This window comes from Brienomyrus brachyistius, chromosome 7 (genome assembly GCF_023856365.1).
Source record: "Brienomyrus brachyistius isolate T26 chromosome 7, BBRACH_0.4, whole genome shotgun sequence".
In the NCBI taxonomy this organism is placed as follows: Eukaryota; Metazoa; Chordata; class Actinopteri; order Osteoglossiformes; family Mormyridae; genus Brienomyrus; species Brienomyrus brachyistius.
Window position 1 is genome coordinate 30,485,439 of NC_064539.1, and position 17,466 is coordinate 30,502,904.

At 43.9% G+C, this 17,466-nt stretch overlaps 2 protein-coding genes across 7 annotated transcripts; both read right to left on the minus strand.

Moving 5' to 3' along the window:
- Positions 1-2,339: 2,339 nt before the first annotated feature.
- On the minus strand, positions 2,340-7,375 carry LOC125746257 (coiled-coil domain-containing protein 152-like). Of its 4 annotated transcripts, none has more exons than XM_049020030.1 (10): positions 7,341-7,375; positions 6,902-6,999; positions 6,649-6,754; positions 6,038-6,106; positions 5,893-5,957; positions 5,332-5,434; positions 4,837-4,964; positions 4,657-4,749; positions 3,960-4,079; positions 2,340-2,693 (listed from the first exon to the last, which is right to left on the minus strand). In XM_049020030.1, exons 2-9 carry the CDS (start codon positions 6,962-6,964, stop codon positions 3,960-3,962), a joined length of 747 nt encoding a protein of 248 aa, XP_048875987.1. In that variant the 5' UTR covers positions 6,965-6,999; positions 7,341-7,375; the 3' UTR covers positions 2,340-2,693. The 4 variants fall into 4 exon arrangements, with proteins under 4 accessions (XP_048875987.1, XP_048875984.1, XP_048875986.1 ...); XM_049020027.1 differs by lacking the exon at positions 7,341-7,375 and adding an exon at positions 7,134-7,321; XM_049020028.1 differs by lacking the exons at positions 2,340-2,693; positions 7,341-7,375 and adding exons at positions 2,715-2,885; positions 7,134-7,321.
- Positions 7,376-7,879: 504 nt separating this feature from the next.
- Positions 7,880-17,387, minus strand: LOC125746131 (growth hormone receptor-like). Of its 3 annotated transcripts, none has more exons than XM_049019802.1 (9): positions 17,178-17,387; positions 15,780-15,871; positions 13,845-13,977; positions 12,741-12,901; positions 12,395-12,573; positions 12,113-12,260; positions 11,211-11,295; positions 10,146-10,215; positions 7,880-9,898 (listed from the first exon to the last, which is right to left on the minus strand). In XM_049019802.1, exons 1-9 carry the CDS (start codon positions 17,204-17,206, stop codon positions 9,311-9,313), a joined length of 1,485 nt encoding a protein of 494 aa, XP_048875759.1. In that variant the 5' UTR covers positions 17,207-17,387; the 3' UTR covers positions 7,880-9,310. The 3 variants fall into 3 exon arrangements, with proteins under 3 accessions (XP_048875759.1, XP_048875758.1, XP_048875760.1); XM_049019801.1 differs by having other exon boundaries at positions 11,211-11,301; XM_049019803.1 differs by having other exon boundaries at positions 11,211-11,301; positions 17,173-17,387.
- Positions 17,388-17,466: the final 79 nt, after the last annotated feature.

Here is a 17,466-nt window from a genome sequence, read left to right on the forward strand (position 1 = left end):
GCATCCATGTTGGTGCCTTTCTTAATGCTCCGCAATCTCCAGTATGAATGATCGATTGTTCTTCTTACCGATCCTGAAAGCAGATGCTGTCAAGCACTGGCCAACTTCCTCCCTGCTGATCAGCTGCCATATTTATAAATATTTATAAATAAACTCTGCTTCTCAATGCTCCAGTCAGGTTCTCTGAAATGGGAAGCCCTCAAAGCATAATATGAGAGTTCATTTCCATAGGTGTGTTTAAGCGAATGAAAATACACGAATGTTGCAGTGGAGTCCATTCAGCTCCCCAGCATAGACTACACACAGAAGCATGAGGTGCTGTTTTACTGGCTGGGACACACAGCCCCAGAGGCTGTAAGGAGGGACATACAGTTCCAGTGCCCGCAGTCCTGTTCGGTGTTTCCTAACAGGGGTTGGCGATATGGACTTTCAACTGTATGGATGGTATCGGATGGATGGAATTAGTTAATTTCAATTTGTATATCAGTGTAAGTAAAACTTTCAGAAACCAGTTTGGTTTTCGGTTAACTTCTTGTGACTGTCAGGATTTAAACTAGAACATGTTTATGCAAGTTGTTTGGGTGTTTTAAGTGTTTTTATTTTGGGAAGGTCTCATCGCAAATGCTATTTTCAAATGGGGGGAGCAAGCTGAAGAGCTACGGAGTTGACCAACTGACATGTGGAAGAGACATTAATTCTATAAGTAAGAACAACTTTTGATCGCTCCAGATAAAAAAATGGATATGAGGCCTGAGCCATACAGTCACTATAGTGCTTAGATTTCAATCATCCTTAATATTCATGTTAGGATGTTTTTTTCATTAATGCTGGAGCAGTAGTCCAGTTGTAGATATTTAAGCAGAATTCCAGGAAATTCTTGGGAAATTTGTATGCTTTGTTTCATGTTTCATGTTTTTATAATATCACACTATGAACTGCAAAATTCATTCAGTGGCATGACATAATATGGAAAACAACTCCTGATCCAAAAATGGAATATTCTACAAATCCATGACTGCAATCAAAAAATGTAAAAACTGTTGTATTCTGTTAAGGTTAGGTGCACGCACGCACACATACATACACATACACACACACACACACACACACACACACACACATACACGCACACAGACATGTTTTTTGACTGCTCATTCATTTCTATGGGAAAAATGCTAATGCTAACTATGACACCCTTAATGTGATTCTCTTGCTTACTTTGTGACAACCTGACTGATTCCCGTCAGATGCATGCTGCTGTATATGTTTCCAAAATAACATGTCGTTTAACATTCCATTAAAGATCAAGTCCATTTAAACCTTAAATCCAACAAGCTAATCTTCAAATCATACTTTGTGATACAGACCACAGGATACACAGAAGCTGAATGAAATGACTGACTTTAACATTCAGCTGTGCTCTGGAAGGTAAAATCATTGAAATCACTGAGCTGCACCCTGTGGGCATCTTGAAAGACCAGGATACTGAGCCTCCCCTGCAACCTGCTGAAGCCTGTATCCCCTGCTGTGCTTAATCAGGGTGCTTTTTCATAGAGAGTATGCGTCAATGTCACTTTCCTGTAGGAACATGGCCTCTCAAAGGGACTGAGTGGCAAAACATGCTAAAACACGGCTGATTTTAGTTGGGGAAATGCAAAAAAAAAAAAATCTGCTTAAAATAAAGGCAGTTGAACTCAAACACTTAGGAACAACTTCCCAAAGGAGCAGGAATCAGGTTTCAATCGATCAATAACCCTTCTCCCATTTTAGATGTGTTCTCATAGCATCCAACTTGAACGCTAATGCTGCCACTCAGTCTTCTAGACACTCAGTGGGTGTAACTCGCGCCAAACAGAAGCTGAATGTGTGAGAACAAAAAAAAAAGCAATATAACCTAAAGTCTAGTTGGCAAATCTAAAAACAGAAGCCTGACAACCACTGAAGTGGAAAGATCCTCATTTTAAGGTATCGGCCTTCAATTGTTTTGAAACAAATATCGCCAGTTCCGATATTTTCATCCTTAGCGCCTGGTCCTTTATGCTCATGCACGCTGGCAGTTTGGCAGTGCGGCGGATTAAAGAGCAGAGGGACCACCTACACCGTCTAATCGCATTTGTTTAGTGCTCGGCTCACCTCCAGCATATACCAGCAGCAGGAGACCGCATTTCATTTGCGTGTGGAGTAGACAAAGTGATTAGTGGGGGGTGCGACCGGGCCGCTGGGACTTCTTCAGGACAACAGGGGGTGCCATTGTCCATCTGCGCCTCCATGTACTGCCCTGTAAACTGACTGTCAATTCTGATGATTTTACAGTACAAATAATCATAAACGCAAAATAATCATTATTGACATAAGCTGTTTGTACCTTTTATTTTATATGGAGTATATTTGTCATGCAATGAGAAATGTATCTATGAGAAATAAAACTACTGCAGATTGTTCACCTATTTCACATGACAGTTATGTTATTATTAGTTAAAACTGTATTAACTAATTCCAAGACAATCAAACATCACAAACATTGGCATGCACTTCATAACTTTCTGAAATAAAATGCACGTGTACAATGCACACATTCCATACTAATGCACTTTATTAATTTGCGGCTGGCAGTGGGTCCTTCCTGCTCAGTCTGCTAATCCCACTGGAGGGAAGGATGCACTTCAGCAACGCCAAGAAGAAACCTACTGCCTCTACAAAGAAAACCATAGAAGCACAGAAGGTCTCTGATAAAACACACTGGATCTATTACATATTTAAAGTTACAGATATTTCAAGTGGATAGCAGCAGCAGATAGAGAAGGTCAATCTTGTGTGATATAGAGGAGGTGCATATTATTGATAGATATGATGAATTAGGGTCATCCCTCTGTAGTCAGGCATCACTAGCAGACAAAGGAAACATCAATCAAGGGAAAATCATCTCATATGGGTAAATTCACTGCTGGTATTATTTAGATGCTGGGCAGGATATTAGACTTTTCTGCTTTTACCGTTCTCTGCCTGACAGATGCTTCTGTCTAAAGCCATTAGAGTGAGTATATGGGTGCTCTTCAGGTTAGAAAGGAAACCATTCTGAGAAGAGACCTTCAATAACCCTAACCCTTACCATCATCCACTGAACAGAGGAACCCATCAGACAATAATAATGGATAGGTGCATGGGGGTGGGTGGCTTTAAGGCCTTTCAGAACAGTATTAGATTTACAGTAATCCCTTTATCCTCCACGTGGACAGGCACAGAGAACAGAAGTTAACACTGTTATGTGAATGTGGCATTCAAGACCCTGATCTCAGAGCCATTGAGGGCAGCAATGATTGCCAGAAAATTGAGATAAAGTCCCAAGACTCTGGGTGATGACAAAGGATCACAAACTGTGTTTTAAGATGTTCATGGATGTCAACCTCACACGCATTTACTTGATGCCACAGCTCCACTAGATTGTTCACTTTACTTTCTGATAATATGCTGGGCTTTGAGAACCTCAAGCACAAAGGACCTTCTTCTATGTTCCCCAGCCTCAGATAAAAGAAACAAATGAAGAGTATCCCCTTTGGCAACATGTACCATCTGGTAGGTTTTACAGCAAAAAGCTGTTTGCCATGTTCTGTGCCATTCCAGTGGTGGCAGAGTAAGGATGTTTGACAGACATCAATGAGTGTGAGGGATTAGCAATATACACTGGCTACTGTGAAGAAAATAAAAGTGCAGACTTGAATGACTGCAAATTGGATATAAATCCAGAATTGTTAAACATGCACAAATGCAGAATGCTTTGCATTTTACTATGCATACTATGGATGAGGTCTATAATAATTCCAGGCAAAATGAAAAAATGTACCAGAGAAATGCATGTGGATGAGCGTGCATGTTTATGATTGTTGATATTTACAGGAGTCAGAAAACGGCACCACTCTTTTCTAAGATGAAGGGAAAGGCAGTAGGCATGGCGAGCATACCTAAAGCTTCTTTCTCTTTGATTGGTGTGTTTGCTTGAATAGCTGCTGCTGCAATGCTGCCACCTGCTGGTGGAGAGCTGCAACCTCCCTGCTCTTCTCCTCCTGCAGAGACTGCAGTTTCTGTGTACAGAAGTAACGTCGCACACAAACCAGATGTAGACACATACACATACTCAATGACCTCCGTTCTTGTAGCACAGTAATAAAGATATTTGATCCCATTTAATGCAATTAAAACCTCAAACAATCCAAATAAAAAATCAAAACAAAGAAAAGTTACTTAAAACCATTAAAGGTATAAAATACATTTGCGTGTGTATTTGTCTCCAAACAATTTATTCAGGTTTTGTCCTCACAGAAGAGCAAAATTTGTTTGAGTATGAATGCCAAATATGCTCATGCTATGCAAACAATACCCACACGCAAACCAAATCACACACTGAACACACATAAAGACATGTTTTTACATCACGGTATATAGGAACACTGGATACTGTCCATCCATCCATCCATCCATTTTCCAAACCGCTTATCCTACTGGGTCGTGGGGAGTCCGGAGCCTATCCCGGAGGCAATGGGCACGAGGCAGGGAACAACCCAGGATGGGGGGTCAGCCCATCGCAGGGCACTGGATACTGTAAGTCTCGATAAACACCAAATACATGCATGCAAAGGAATAAGGGGGTAAAAGACTCACGCGTTGGAAGACACTTCTAGATACTGGCGGAGTCACTTGCAGTTGCTTCTGGCCCTGAAAGGAGGCCTGAACCCGGGCCATCCTGGCACTGAACTGCCATGGGGTCAGAGACAGTGTAGGAGCTGAGTCGTGCTTGCAGATGGCTAGGCAAAGCATCTCAGGAGAGATCACTGACCCCACCTCCATTTGTAACTTCAGAAGCTCGCTCTGTCTCTCTCTTTCCTGCTCCTTTATCTTCTGCCTCATCTCCTCCAGCTCTGAATCTTTCAGCTCTGCAAGTGCTTTCATCTCCAGCCCCTTCATCTCCACTGCATGTGAAGGTGTGCAGAGCATCTAAAGCAAACTCAGTGTATCCCTGTACAAATGATCTTCATGTTCCTTAAAATACAATCCTAACAGGAACATCACAGATCTGTACGCTGAAGTCTAATGGTGCTCAGTAACACTGATCTGCCTGGAGTTTATGGCTCCCGACTCAGCACTGGCAAAGTGCAGTTCTGGCCAGTGTCTTTGCGTCATCACTGAGCACCGGTGCTTCCCATAATAATGCTAAATCATTACTGGTAAGATCAAAATAACAAGGGACAGACCTACTTACACCTGCCAAAACACCGCAAAATCATCAGAACTCCCTCACTCCCTGCCCTAAACAAATGGAACGTGGCGACAGCTCACCACTGTGTCGCATTTCCCGCCGCATTTCCTCCAGCCCCTCCTGGTGGCGATCCTCCAGATCACGAAGGTCCTTAGCCAGCTTCGCCTCACAAGCCTTACCCTCCTGAGTCACGTGGATAAGCCATACAAGTTGGAATGAACCACAGCTATGCCAGCCTATGACTGCTATGCTGATACGTGAGGAAACAAGACCTTACCAACTGTTGCTTTAACCTACCCAATCCTGTGGGGTATGGATTTCAGTGTTGTTAATGTATGCAGAAATAAGTAAAAATGGCCTTTTCAATTTCTCCAGAAACAAAACAGGAAGTATTTTAAAAAAATTAAATTAAAAAAGACTAATAGACTTGGGGTGGTATGGTAGCACAGTGGTTAACACTGTTGTATCATGCCGGTTCAAGTCTCCACCATGACTGTGTGCGTGGAGTTTGCATGTAAGCCCTGCGGCATCATCAGGTTTCCTCTAGGTACTGGATCGCCCACAGGTGTGACTGAATGGTGTAAGTGGGCACAGAAAATATATGAAGTAATGCTGCATTGTGTTGCATCCTGGTTACCCACCTCTATCCTAGCCTGAAACTCTCTTTCCATCAGCAGAATGGTGTTTCTCAGGCTCTCGTTCTCCCCTGGAATAGGGGAACGGCAGGAAGTCAGACACTGTGCACCACCCAGAGGGACAGCCTAAGCGAGATAGGGAATGGCTTACACCTCAGGTCACACTGCTGTTGAATCGATTGCTGGAAACCAGTGGCTGTATGTAGCAGTTTGTCTCTCTCTGAAATCAATATGATAGCAAAAGTGAGAAGGCAGCATGACGCCTCAGTGGGTAATGGTGTTAGCTCACATCTCCAGGGAGTTAGGGATTCAAATCCTGCCTCCACTACGTGATGTGAGTGTCTCCCTGCAGTCTTTCTGTAGATTGCATGTTCATTCCCTCTAAACTGGTCTGGCAACCTGTCTGGGCTGTAGTGTGCTGTGTGACCCTGACTAATATTTAGAAGATAAATGGATCAGTTTAAAGTACTGGAAAAAAAAACTTCATTTCGAAAATTCAATAATGAAAATGACGTATAGTCAGCAAGAACTACTTTCACACACGCCAAAAGCATTTTATTATATATTGCATGTATGGCCTATATATACCAAATAATGGACCAAAAGGCACATCTTCGTGGATCATTCACAGTATATTTAAGATGTGTCATTGGTGCACTAGAAAAGACCAAGATACACCACTTGTTCGGTTATTTTTTAACGTTAATTTGTCAGATCGACCTTACAAGGCAAGACGAAAAGGAAAGCGCTTTTTCTCCTTACCTTCCTTCAAATACTTTTCTTTGGTCTTACTTAATTTAATCAACTGGCTGGTTTCTTCTAATTTAACCTCCAGGAAGCTGTTCCTTTTTGTGACTTCTGTAATTGTCTAGGAGGAAATAACAAATCCCTTATTTCAGTGTAAGCGGGTGAATGCGCACACACTGACGCTTTGGCTGGGCTGGGAAGCGGAGCCCCGCCGGACCGTCGCTTGCCGGCCAGTGGCCAGCGGGAGCGGAGCGGCGATGAAGCCCACCTCCTCTATGTGGGTGAAGTCGTCAAGGAGCCGCTGCAGGTTTACCGCTCCGCGGCCCTGCATCTCTCTACCGATAAGGTGAGTCAGGACTTGATTACCTGTATTAAAGCCATTTAGAGCGTCACCATCTGTATTTCCCTGCAGATACTAATACAACGTGGACGGGAATATATTTGGCAAGAATTAAAACAATAACTTTAAAACGTCTAAAAAAGAGTTCCGTTGTTCATACCCCTTTGGCAAATTGTAACAGACGGCCCCAGCACTTCCATGTTATTTTAAAGAGGGTAACCGATAACAACTACATGTGTCTATGCACTTTGTAAAGCATCTCAGTAGAGCGCTACTCCGTGGTCAATATCTGATATTGTAACACTGCTTGCAGTTACTCCGTGCCACCCTGGCGTAAAGTTTGTTTAAAAAAGGTTTTAAAAGTTACTTTTTAAAAGTGTCAGACGGTTCTGTGGTGAGACTGGATCGGGAGGTTAACGAACCGGGTCACGCGCCTGGCTAGCTTACAGCGCGCGCGCTTTGTACGTTGAAACGTTCTGACGCCGATGGCCGTAGAGCCGCCGCACCGCCAGTATTGCAGAATGAAATGTGTCCCGATTCGCACCGTTATGGAATGCGATTTGTCCCGTATTTCTGCACATTGTTTTGGAAAATTTTATTGCTTCCCCCCCAGGCTCCGCAAATGTTATCCCCGCAGACCCAGGGATGGAGGTGGCACCCCTTATTTCAGATAGAAAGCGGTAACCTTACTCACAACAAAACACTTTAACAGTGAAACATTAAAACCACTGTTGGCAAGTCTCACGATACAAAAAAGTAACCTCATCCCTCTGTATAAAATGGAGACAAACCCCAAAACAAGCCCAAAATACTCGACCACATAGAACACATGTAGTTTGTCCTGTGTTTGCTATATGTGTTCCTTGTAAATATGACATGCATACAACAATAATGAAATACTGGAGGCATATTTCTGAAGTTTTAATTTATCATTTTCTTTTGTTAGTGACAGTAAATAACCCGCCATAGACCATATTTGATTCTTTGTAGCACATTTTACACACATTATTGGAAACTAAACCAAAAAATTACAACATATTTCAGAGAGATGCAAAATTATGACATATGTGCATGACAAGAAGTCCTAATTAACCTATAAACACTCATTCAATGTCGAATTCTGGCCAAAAATTAAGTGGTGGAAGATGATGTAAACTCATATTTAATCAAGTTAGCCGAAATGGTTGAAACTAGTCAGCAAATTAAGAAGTGAATTAATGTGTGAATGAGAAGAATGTGGCAGTACAGAAAGGTAACAGGCAGTTTGTACAGCTTCAAAATAAGAAAAAAAACACACAATCTGCAACTCGGTGAAATTATAAGCAATTTCAGAAAAAGCCCAAAGGCACTTATAATAAAGGACTTGACAACACTCAGTAAAACATGTACCCGTGATATAAGGTCAGTCTTATTGAAGATGTTATATTTTAAAGTCCATCGCTGTGACTGTGTCTTCCAGTGCCTGTTAAGACACTGAAGGGAGCCCGGTCCTCGTTTTGTATCGTTAATTCTAGTGGAGGTTTTTCTTTAGCTCAGTATTGATTATTAATAAGTGATGATTTTCCTTTCAGTAGGTACGACCTTGTACATTTTATTAACATACATCATGTTGTCATACACATGTGCATGTATTTCATGTAAACTCTGTGTTACTGTCTTATTACTGTGCTCTTATTTCCGTCGTAGTGACTAAACACCTAGTAAACCAGGAATTCTGTCACATGTACTCACGACTGATGGCTGTGCTGTGCGACAAGAAAACTACAGTAACCAGAGCAGAGTAAATCACAGATGGATCCGCTATTTCTTTGGTCATCAAGCACTAACAATTCACTGCGTCTTCAGCGGAAAAGCCATTCCTGCAAAATCTCAAGCTGGAAGCTGAGTGCAGAAGCCATCGTACGCAGCTTAAAGACGAGCCTTTACCAAAAACCAAGTCAGCAAAAATGATTATATGCGTGTAATCCGATTGCTGTAAAGCTTTCTCTTAAACAGACACAGTTTACGGGCAGATGAGCAGCATAAATGATACCTAAACCGTTTAAAAATAGCCTACTGACCCATGTAACTAGAGCAATACAAAATGTTTAGATTGTCCATTTGTAGAAAAAAACCTCAACAATGTCTGTAATGATATGCATGTTTATACTGTAAACCGAAAGTGTCAATCAGCACCATTTGCAGGTGCCAGACTCCCAGTACCCTAATTATTTTAATTTAGATAATGTACAATTCAAATAAACATGATTCTCAAAAATATCTGAGCAAGAAGAATCTCTTATGGAGACCGTTTATGCATAATAGCATGAACATCAGGGGTTATGTTAGGGTTTGGCCCTACAGCATCATGTAGCCAGAGACTGGGGGTACAGGCAGGCTGGAGGTCTTGGCTGATGGTTTGCAGCCCTCTGTAGAGGAGTCAGCGCTAATGTGTCTAGCACACTCCTCTGAGGTGTAGGTGCTGCTGTCTGGCGTCTCAGGCTGTGTCACCCTCATCTCCTTTTCCACTTTACGCTCTTGTCTAGTGGACAGCATGACTCCACCTATAGAAGTGACCTCACCCACCTGGCTGTAGAAGGCCGCAGTGCCACAGCAGGGGCTACAGCTCTGCTTAGCAAGCAGTGGCCTGCTGGAGGCTGTGCTTAACTGGCAGGAGGAGAAGGGAGACAGTGGCTGCGGAGGTGCTGTGCTGGAGAGTGCGGCCTGGGGCCTAAGCTGCTCTGAGCTGAAACTGCTGTCTTGGGTCAAATCGTCTTTCCGGCACGGGACAGCAGGTTTGCCTGGGTCCACAAGGCATTTCTCCGCTCTGTGGTTTGGTTCCTCCAGGTCCAGCTTGAGGAAATCGATTAGCAAATCTTCATTGCAGATGTTCGCTTTGTGGGGGTGGATGTGTAGAATGGAGTTGACCTCATCTATTTTGCCATTCTGAGCACATGCGCACATAAACGTTATTTGTGTGTCCAGATGTGCATGTATGTTTGTGTGCATGTATGTTTGTGTGCATGTATGTGTGTTTGGACATATGAGGGAGGGAAAACAAAAAAGAAACAAATTAAAGAACCGATGCACCGAAGAAGCAACAGCATTTTCATCACTGTGGAATTAGCCCACGGAACTGCAGAAATCTGGTCATGGATGAGGACCACTGAACACCTTCAGGAGGCAGGAGTACCTTCAGCAGGTCTGGGTCGACCCCTTTGATCCTGGGGCTTGGAATAGGTGGTAAGAACAACACTGCCAACCTGCAGCAGAAGCCAATAAGGGGATGATGATGCACAGCAACCAAACAGACATAAAATAACAAAGGGTCAAAACAAAGGCAGTACACAACAAAGGAATTAACTGGGGTTGAAATGAAAGGCAGGAGAGCATGAAACCATCGAACAAACCAGGAAATGGGTGTCGACAGCAAGGGGCACTACAGGAATCACAGGGAAACAGTCCAATGCATACAATGACCAACAGAGCACAGGCGGGTACATTATATGACCATGTAATGAGGGTTAAACAATGTACAGGTGAGGATCATAAGCAACCAACCAAGCAGTTAGTACGCAAACATCTAGAGAAACAGAGACAGGACATAAATTCAAAACTGGCCAATGGAGAAGTAAAACCAGGAACAAAACATACTGAAGACAAGGAGCAAATACTAGAATACATAAATGCAATAAACATGATTAACATGGGGTATAAAATGGCTGAAAAATGTCCAAAGAGGGATGTATGGCTGGCAGTCACACACTCAGGTCATTCTGCCTTGCCGCAGCCCAGGGAACAAAGGAAAATGACAGGGAAAGGTGCTAAGTATAGGGAAACAGAGGAGACGGGATGGACAGTGACAGCTGCTGGCCATACGGGGAAATGACAGACAGAATGGGATAAGGTACGGACCAATCCTGACACCATGAGGGCCTCATGAATACTGCAGACCACTGTTAAGGATGCAGCAATATGCCTACATTGACCAGTAGAAACTGGGCGAAATGTGAAATGTCTGATATTCACTGATATTCGTTTGAATATTTTCCCCCTTTTTTGACCGTTTAATCCCAATTCACGTTAACATGACACCCAAGCCTTAGCCTAATGTCCTTCTGTAAGTTTATCCATGGCAACAAGCAGGAGATCCTGAGCATCGCACATTACTGCTGCTCTCGTGGTTTGCAAAGAATCAAACGAATGCCTGCTGAACAGGTATGACGGTGAACCTATGAACCAGTGGGTCTGGCCTCACCTCTGGTGTTGGGACAAGACAATCAACAGAAGTATGGTGCTTCCTCCTGCAGCTCCGAAGATCAGCAGCACACCCAGAGCAAATCCTGAATCTCAAAAGGAATGTAAATGTACTAATTGATATCTGATAATTCAATTCAATACACCGTGTGCTTCAATGTGGTGAATCAATGTACACAACCTGTAACGAGCCAGTCTGTACAGATGCAAACTAGATTAGTCTAAACTGAATGTAGGGCAATCATGTTAACTGTGAGGTACTACGTTACTGTAAACCGAGTATAGAGGAATCAGGCAAATTGGTGTTCACTGTCAGGTAAAATACAGCTCTGGAAAAATTTAAGAGACCACAGCAAAATGTTTAGTTTAATTCTCATTTCTCAATTCTTCTCTGTTTGACAAAGGTGCTGAAGACCTTGATGAAGGGCTTCTTCCTTGCTTTAGGGGACTTCGGTCCTGCTTCTAAGAGCCTGTTATGAACTGTCCCAGCAGGGCACCTCACACCACTTAATGTTTCCCATTTGTTTTGAAGGTCACTTGAGGTCATCCTCCCATTCATGAGGCACAGTTGGCTAAATTGACGGTCATCTCTGGCATTAGAAAGTTGCTTCTCCCCCCTCCCTGGCTAATTTTTGGTCATTCCCAGTGTCTCCTGCTTCACCCTGTTCTTGTTTACTGCAGTCTTAGAAGCTTTGAGCCTGGAAGTAACCAGCTGTCAGTGTAGCCTTCTGCCAGCAGAACCAGGATTTAACTGTTAAAGACTGTTAAAAACTATGGGTTGGTCTCTTAATTATTCCAGAGCTGTATATTAGTTCACAGTGAACAGGGAATTTTTGAATGTTAGAGAAAACAATGAAAAAGCTGGTCTTGAATATCTGTTGATTTAATTAGTAAAATACTGACCTTTAGAGGAGCTCTGAGTGACCAGTGTGATGTTGCTGAATTCTCCAAAGTTCTCAGATGCCACCATCCTGCACCTGACTTGTACCTCGTATTCTGTGCCGGTGCTCAGTCCATAAATGGACTTCTGGGTCCTGGAATCAATGCCCAGCTAGAGGGACACAGCCAGATCCAAAAATGGCTTTAACTTGACGAGCTGATCTGAAGCCTCAGAATTGCAGTGTTAAGAAGCAGGTAGAGGATATCAAGCAACAGAAGAGGTGGGTGAGCGGCGCCCAAACGCACCGTGTGCCAGTTCAGGCTGCCCCTCTCACGGTACCGGGTCTGATACTCCAAGCTCATCCATCCTGCACTCACGTCAGCGGACAGTGGAGGCACCCAGCGAAGCAGGATGTCAAAGTGAAGCCCAGAGCGACTCACGTTCAGGAGTGTCCAGTTCAGGCCCACTGGGGGCTCAGGGAAGACTGGGGGGGAGCAGACACTGTAAATATGCCTACAGGGATGCTAAAATAAGCCAAAAAAAAGTTTGCACTTATGTAGAAAACATAAGCCACTGCATAACAGAAGCATCTGAATGGCATGACAGTGTGATGGTGATGAGTGTGGCTGTGGGATGCATGGCGGATGTCACCAATGTCCTCGACATTGAAGCATATCTCATCATAGGTGACATTCAGGGAGGCCGAGAGCAGCTGCAAGCAGTACGAAGTCCACACAGACGTGTAACGTGAGCTGAAGTAGCACTCAGAGGAGCTGTAGTGAGGACACTCATTCCAGCCCCCAGGGGACACACTACAAAGAAAGACAACTCAGAAAGATCTGTAACTAATATTCAAAGCAAACAGGGATGGTAAGAGCAGCCAAATGAGGGTCTGTAGCTAACATCTACAGCTAAAGACCAGGAGCAGTCAAGTAAATGCCATGAAAGAGACATATAGGGCTGGGTATTGCTAATAAGCTAAGGATACGATACATATCACGATAACCAGGGACATGATAAAATATGCATGACGATACAGTGTGAATCAGAATACCGATCACATCCTACACAAACTACCAGTGAAAAAAAGAAACATTTGTAAATACGTTATTTGTACATATAATTTTGTGTCTGTATTATTTAGGCCGGGTTAACATCCACAGAAGTGTGACCGTGACTTATTACAATCTTTGATGTAGTATTGATATGTATGGTTTCATTTCTGCTCTATGCAACGGCCTCGAGTTAACTTACAATGTCTCAGCTTTTTGGCGAATGAGATGTGTACACTGTGCAAAAAACTAATTTTCACTGCGATGCACAGGACGCATCATGGTCCATATATAAGCAGTTTATTAGGTCATTCTTCTGGAAAAGCTGTGGTAACTTCTTTATTAATTTCTTCAATTATGAAATGCTGGAGGGATTGTTTTTCTGTTCATTTCTGTTCATTTCTGTTCATTTCTGCTCATTTCTGCTGTTTCGATTAAGCAGCTGTACTTATACACATATTGGGAAAAAGCACATTACGATACGTTGCCATACAGATTTTTGTCAGTACAGTCCTATAAACAGCTATGTTTATTCATTTATTAAGGCCAAAATAACCAGGTTTATAACTCACAGAAAACTTCCTTAGCAGTTTTGCACACACTCATGCTTACAGCTGCACAAATTTGAATGTTCTGGTAGGATCCTGATGCCCTCTTTTCTAGGATAAACGTGTCCACCATAAAGTCCCAGGGATGTCCTTACTTTTTGTTGAGGAAGAAAACCCTGAGGGCACCAGCCTGCGAGAGGTTCTGCAAATTTCCTGCAGTCCACCAGCAGCGAAAAGTCTCCTGCTCCCGAGACAAGCAGCTGGTGAAATGGGGACCTCTAGTGGTCACTGGGAATGAGAGAAGCACAAATACCACAGTAAGTGTGCTGGGGAGCATGGATGTTTCTGTAAGGGTTAGAGTTAGGATGCTGGAGAGCATGAAGTCATTTTTGTGTTATAGGCCCCTGGTACAGCCTTACACTACAAGTGCACATGTGAGTCAGGCACGTAGCCAGGTGATAAAATTACCGGTTTGTAATCCCACCCAGCTGGCAAACGTACCAATCCCATTAGGGCTGCCACCCACCTCATGGAATTCATTTCTGGCTCAGGGCCTGACGTCCGCTGTAAAAAGTAGCCATAAAAGCTACATTCTCCAAAATGACCACCAGTTGGTGGTGCATTACAAGTTCCCAGAATTCCCAAGTTAAGATTTCCATAGAAAATTTCCACTTCTTTGCAACCTTAATCACCAGCACACCTAACCATGTTTTTCCATACATATAAAGCTCACTTTACTGCTCCTAGCCTTGACATACCACTTCGGCCCCCAGCTCATTGTGGGTCAGCTGTTAGTCAGTGAGTTTAAAGAAGCTGAGAGCGATGGACTGGGGCCAACAGGCCATGGATTATTTGGGCTACTGATAGATCAGGTTTCTGTTTCCTGGAGGGACTATGAGTGAAAAACAACATGTTTACCAGGGTTATCTTTAGCTTTCCATGAATGAATGAGCAGGGCTCTCTTCCTCAGACTGACCTTGGTGCTGTGGTCCTGTCCGTTTAGACTGGAAGGACATACCGTCCTCTGGGACTCTTGTATAAACATACACATTCTTCATGGGAAAGCCAGTCACGATGAGAATATGAGCCTATCCTACCATTGGGCACTCATTCCCACTCTCTTCTGAGGCAATCCTGTTACCAAGGAACGAGGGCAATTATCCAAAATAAACAGCACTTTGTCTTAATAGGCGACCCCCACTGTCCTGCTACACCTTCAGGCACTATTAGGCCAGAGATGTTCATTCAGCATGACGGGATACAGTTGCTCAGAATAAATGTGTACTGTGACTTCGAGTATAAGAGGCCTTACTCACATTATACACATACAGACCACACAGAACCGAACAGAGAGCTGAGAAACGCTGAAGGTCCCACGATATGTTCATCGGCCTGGACATCCAAGCACACAGTGTTTATTGTGTCAAAGCAGACGGATCTCAGGCTCAGGCTGTACAGGTGACACAGACCTCTCAGGCTGTACAGGTTAACACAGACCTCTCAGGCTGTACAGGTAACACAGACCTCTCAGGCTGTACAGGTGACACAGACCTCTCAGGCTGTACAGGTGACACAGACCTCTCAGGCTGTACAGGTGACACAGACCTCTCAGGCTGTACAGGTAACAGACCTCTCAGGCTGTACAGGTGACACAGACCTCTCAGGCTGTACAGGTAACACAGACCTCTCAGGCTGTACAGGTGACACAGACCTCTCAGGCTGTACAGGTGACACAGACCGCTCAGGCTGTACAGGTTAACACAGACCTCTCAGGCTGTACAGGTTAACACAGACCTCTCAGGCTGTACAGGTGACACAGACCTCTCAGGCTGCTACTCAGCACCCAGTTTCTGCCACCACTTCTCCAGCACTGACATTTTTTACTTTCCCACAAAACATGGTTGAGAAAATTAAATACAAAAAGGTCATTTTTAAATACCAGCTTACAAGAGCTGAAACAGGGTGAATATGACCTGACTTCTATTAAAGAAGCAGCTATACAAACATCCGAAGTAGAAGTGACCAATGGCAGGAATACCAGATGTCAGGCCAACCTTGACCCTTTTCATTAGTCAATGAAGAAGCTTTACCTGAAGGCGTGGTTGATGCCCATGTCAGTCCCGACAAAAGTGTGAGCACAAAGAAAAGTGATGGATGGGTATAGACACCCATGACAGCAACTCTGTGGGGGCAAAATTAGAGAATTTATCCATACTGCCTGTGTGTGGTGTATGTGAGAGAGAGAGGCCTGTGTGAATAACAGTGAGACTGATGTGTGTAGAAGGAGTAGCAGTGAGGCTGGTGTGTGTGGGAGGAGTAGCAGTCAGACTGGCGTGTGTAGGAGGAGTAGCAGTCAGACTGGTGTGTGTAGGAGGAGTAGCAGTGAGGCTGGTGTGTGTAGGAGGAGTAGCAGTGAGGCTGGTGTGCGTGTGAGAGGAGTAGCAGTGAGACTGGAGTGCATGTGGGAGGAGTAGCAGTGAGACTGGAGTGTGTGTAGAAGGAGTAGCAGTGAGGCTGGCGTGCGTGTGAGAGGAGTAGCAGTGAGACTGGAGTGCATGTGGGAGGAGTAGCAGTGAGACTGGAGTGTGTGTAGAAGGAGTAGCAGTGAGGCTGGTGTGTGTGGGAGGAGTAGCAGTGAGACTGGTGTGTGTGGGAGGAGTAACAGTCAGACTGGCGTGTGTAGAAGGAGTAGCAGTGAGGCTGGTGTGTGTGGGAGGAGTAACAGTCAGACTGATGTGTGTAGGAGGAGTAGCAGTCAGACTGGTGTGTGTAGGAAAAGTAGCAGTGAGGCTGGTGTGCGTGTGAGAGGAGTAGCAGTGAGACTGATGTGCGTGTGAGAGGAGTAGCAGTGAGACTGATGTGCGTGTGAGAGGAATAGCAGTGAAACAGGTGTGTGTGTGAGTAGCTCAACATCACTTGTTGGTATTCCCAACTATGGACCGTGTGTAAGAAATTTTCTACAGGAGTTTCAAACGTGATATTTAAATCTGTAACAAAATTTTAGAACTGTACAGCATGTACTACTCGGTCCCACGCACAGTAAACCACACACTATTGGTCCTATAGTTTACATTAGCTGTACTTCGTCTTAATCGACAAGCGGAAAGGTTTAATACTATTACTGCATAAGTAATAACACCAAGTCAGGGTTACCAACTTTGGTCATATTTTTAATTCTAGATAAGTCTGCGTACGCATTTACAAGTATGTGATCGTTTTATTACTTCGTAAATTGTTTATAGGGTTTGCAAACTACCCCAACGCTTTATATGCAGCTGATTTTAGGTTTATAATTGAATATAGATTTGCCCTAAAATTTATTGCGTGAGTCCGAAAGCGTGTCACGCCAAATGCGTGACAACTGGCAACCCTGCTAAGAAGCCTAAAATTGTAGGACAGCAAAAGGTTTCCTCAGATCAATAATAATTATATGTAAAAAGCGCAAATGATTGCCGCTTTGACTTGGTACATAAGTAGACTCGCCTTACTTCAGAACTCCTGGGTGACCAATGCTCATCCTAGATGTCTCATTCTTGTCCTCGGATGGTGGCACAAATATATCACTTCATCCGGATCCAAAGCTGGTGTTTGGGAGGTAAAAACGACGTAAAGCGTTTTTATTCTGCCTGCTCCGATTAAATCACTGATCCGCTACCGAGCTCGTGCGAAACTGTCTATGCGGTCTGGCTGCGCCGGGAGAGCAGCGCCCCCTGTAGGCAGACTCACGTCAGCGGTGGATAAACCCGCCGGTCTTCCGGGGGGCAGGAGGACCTGCTG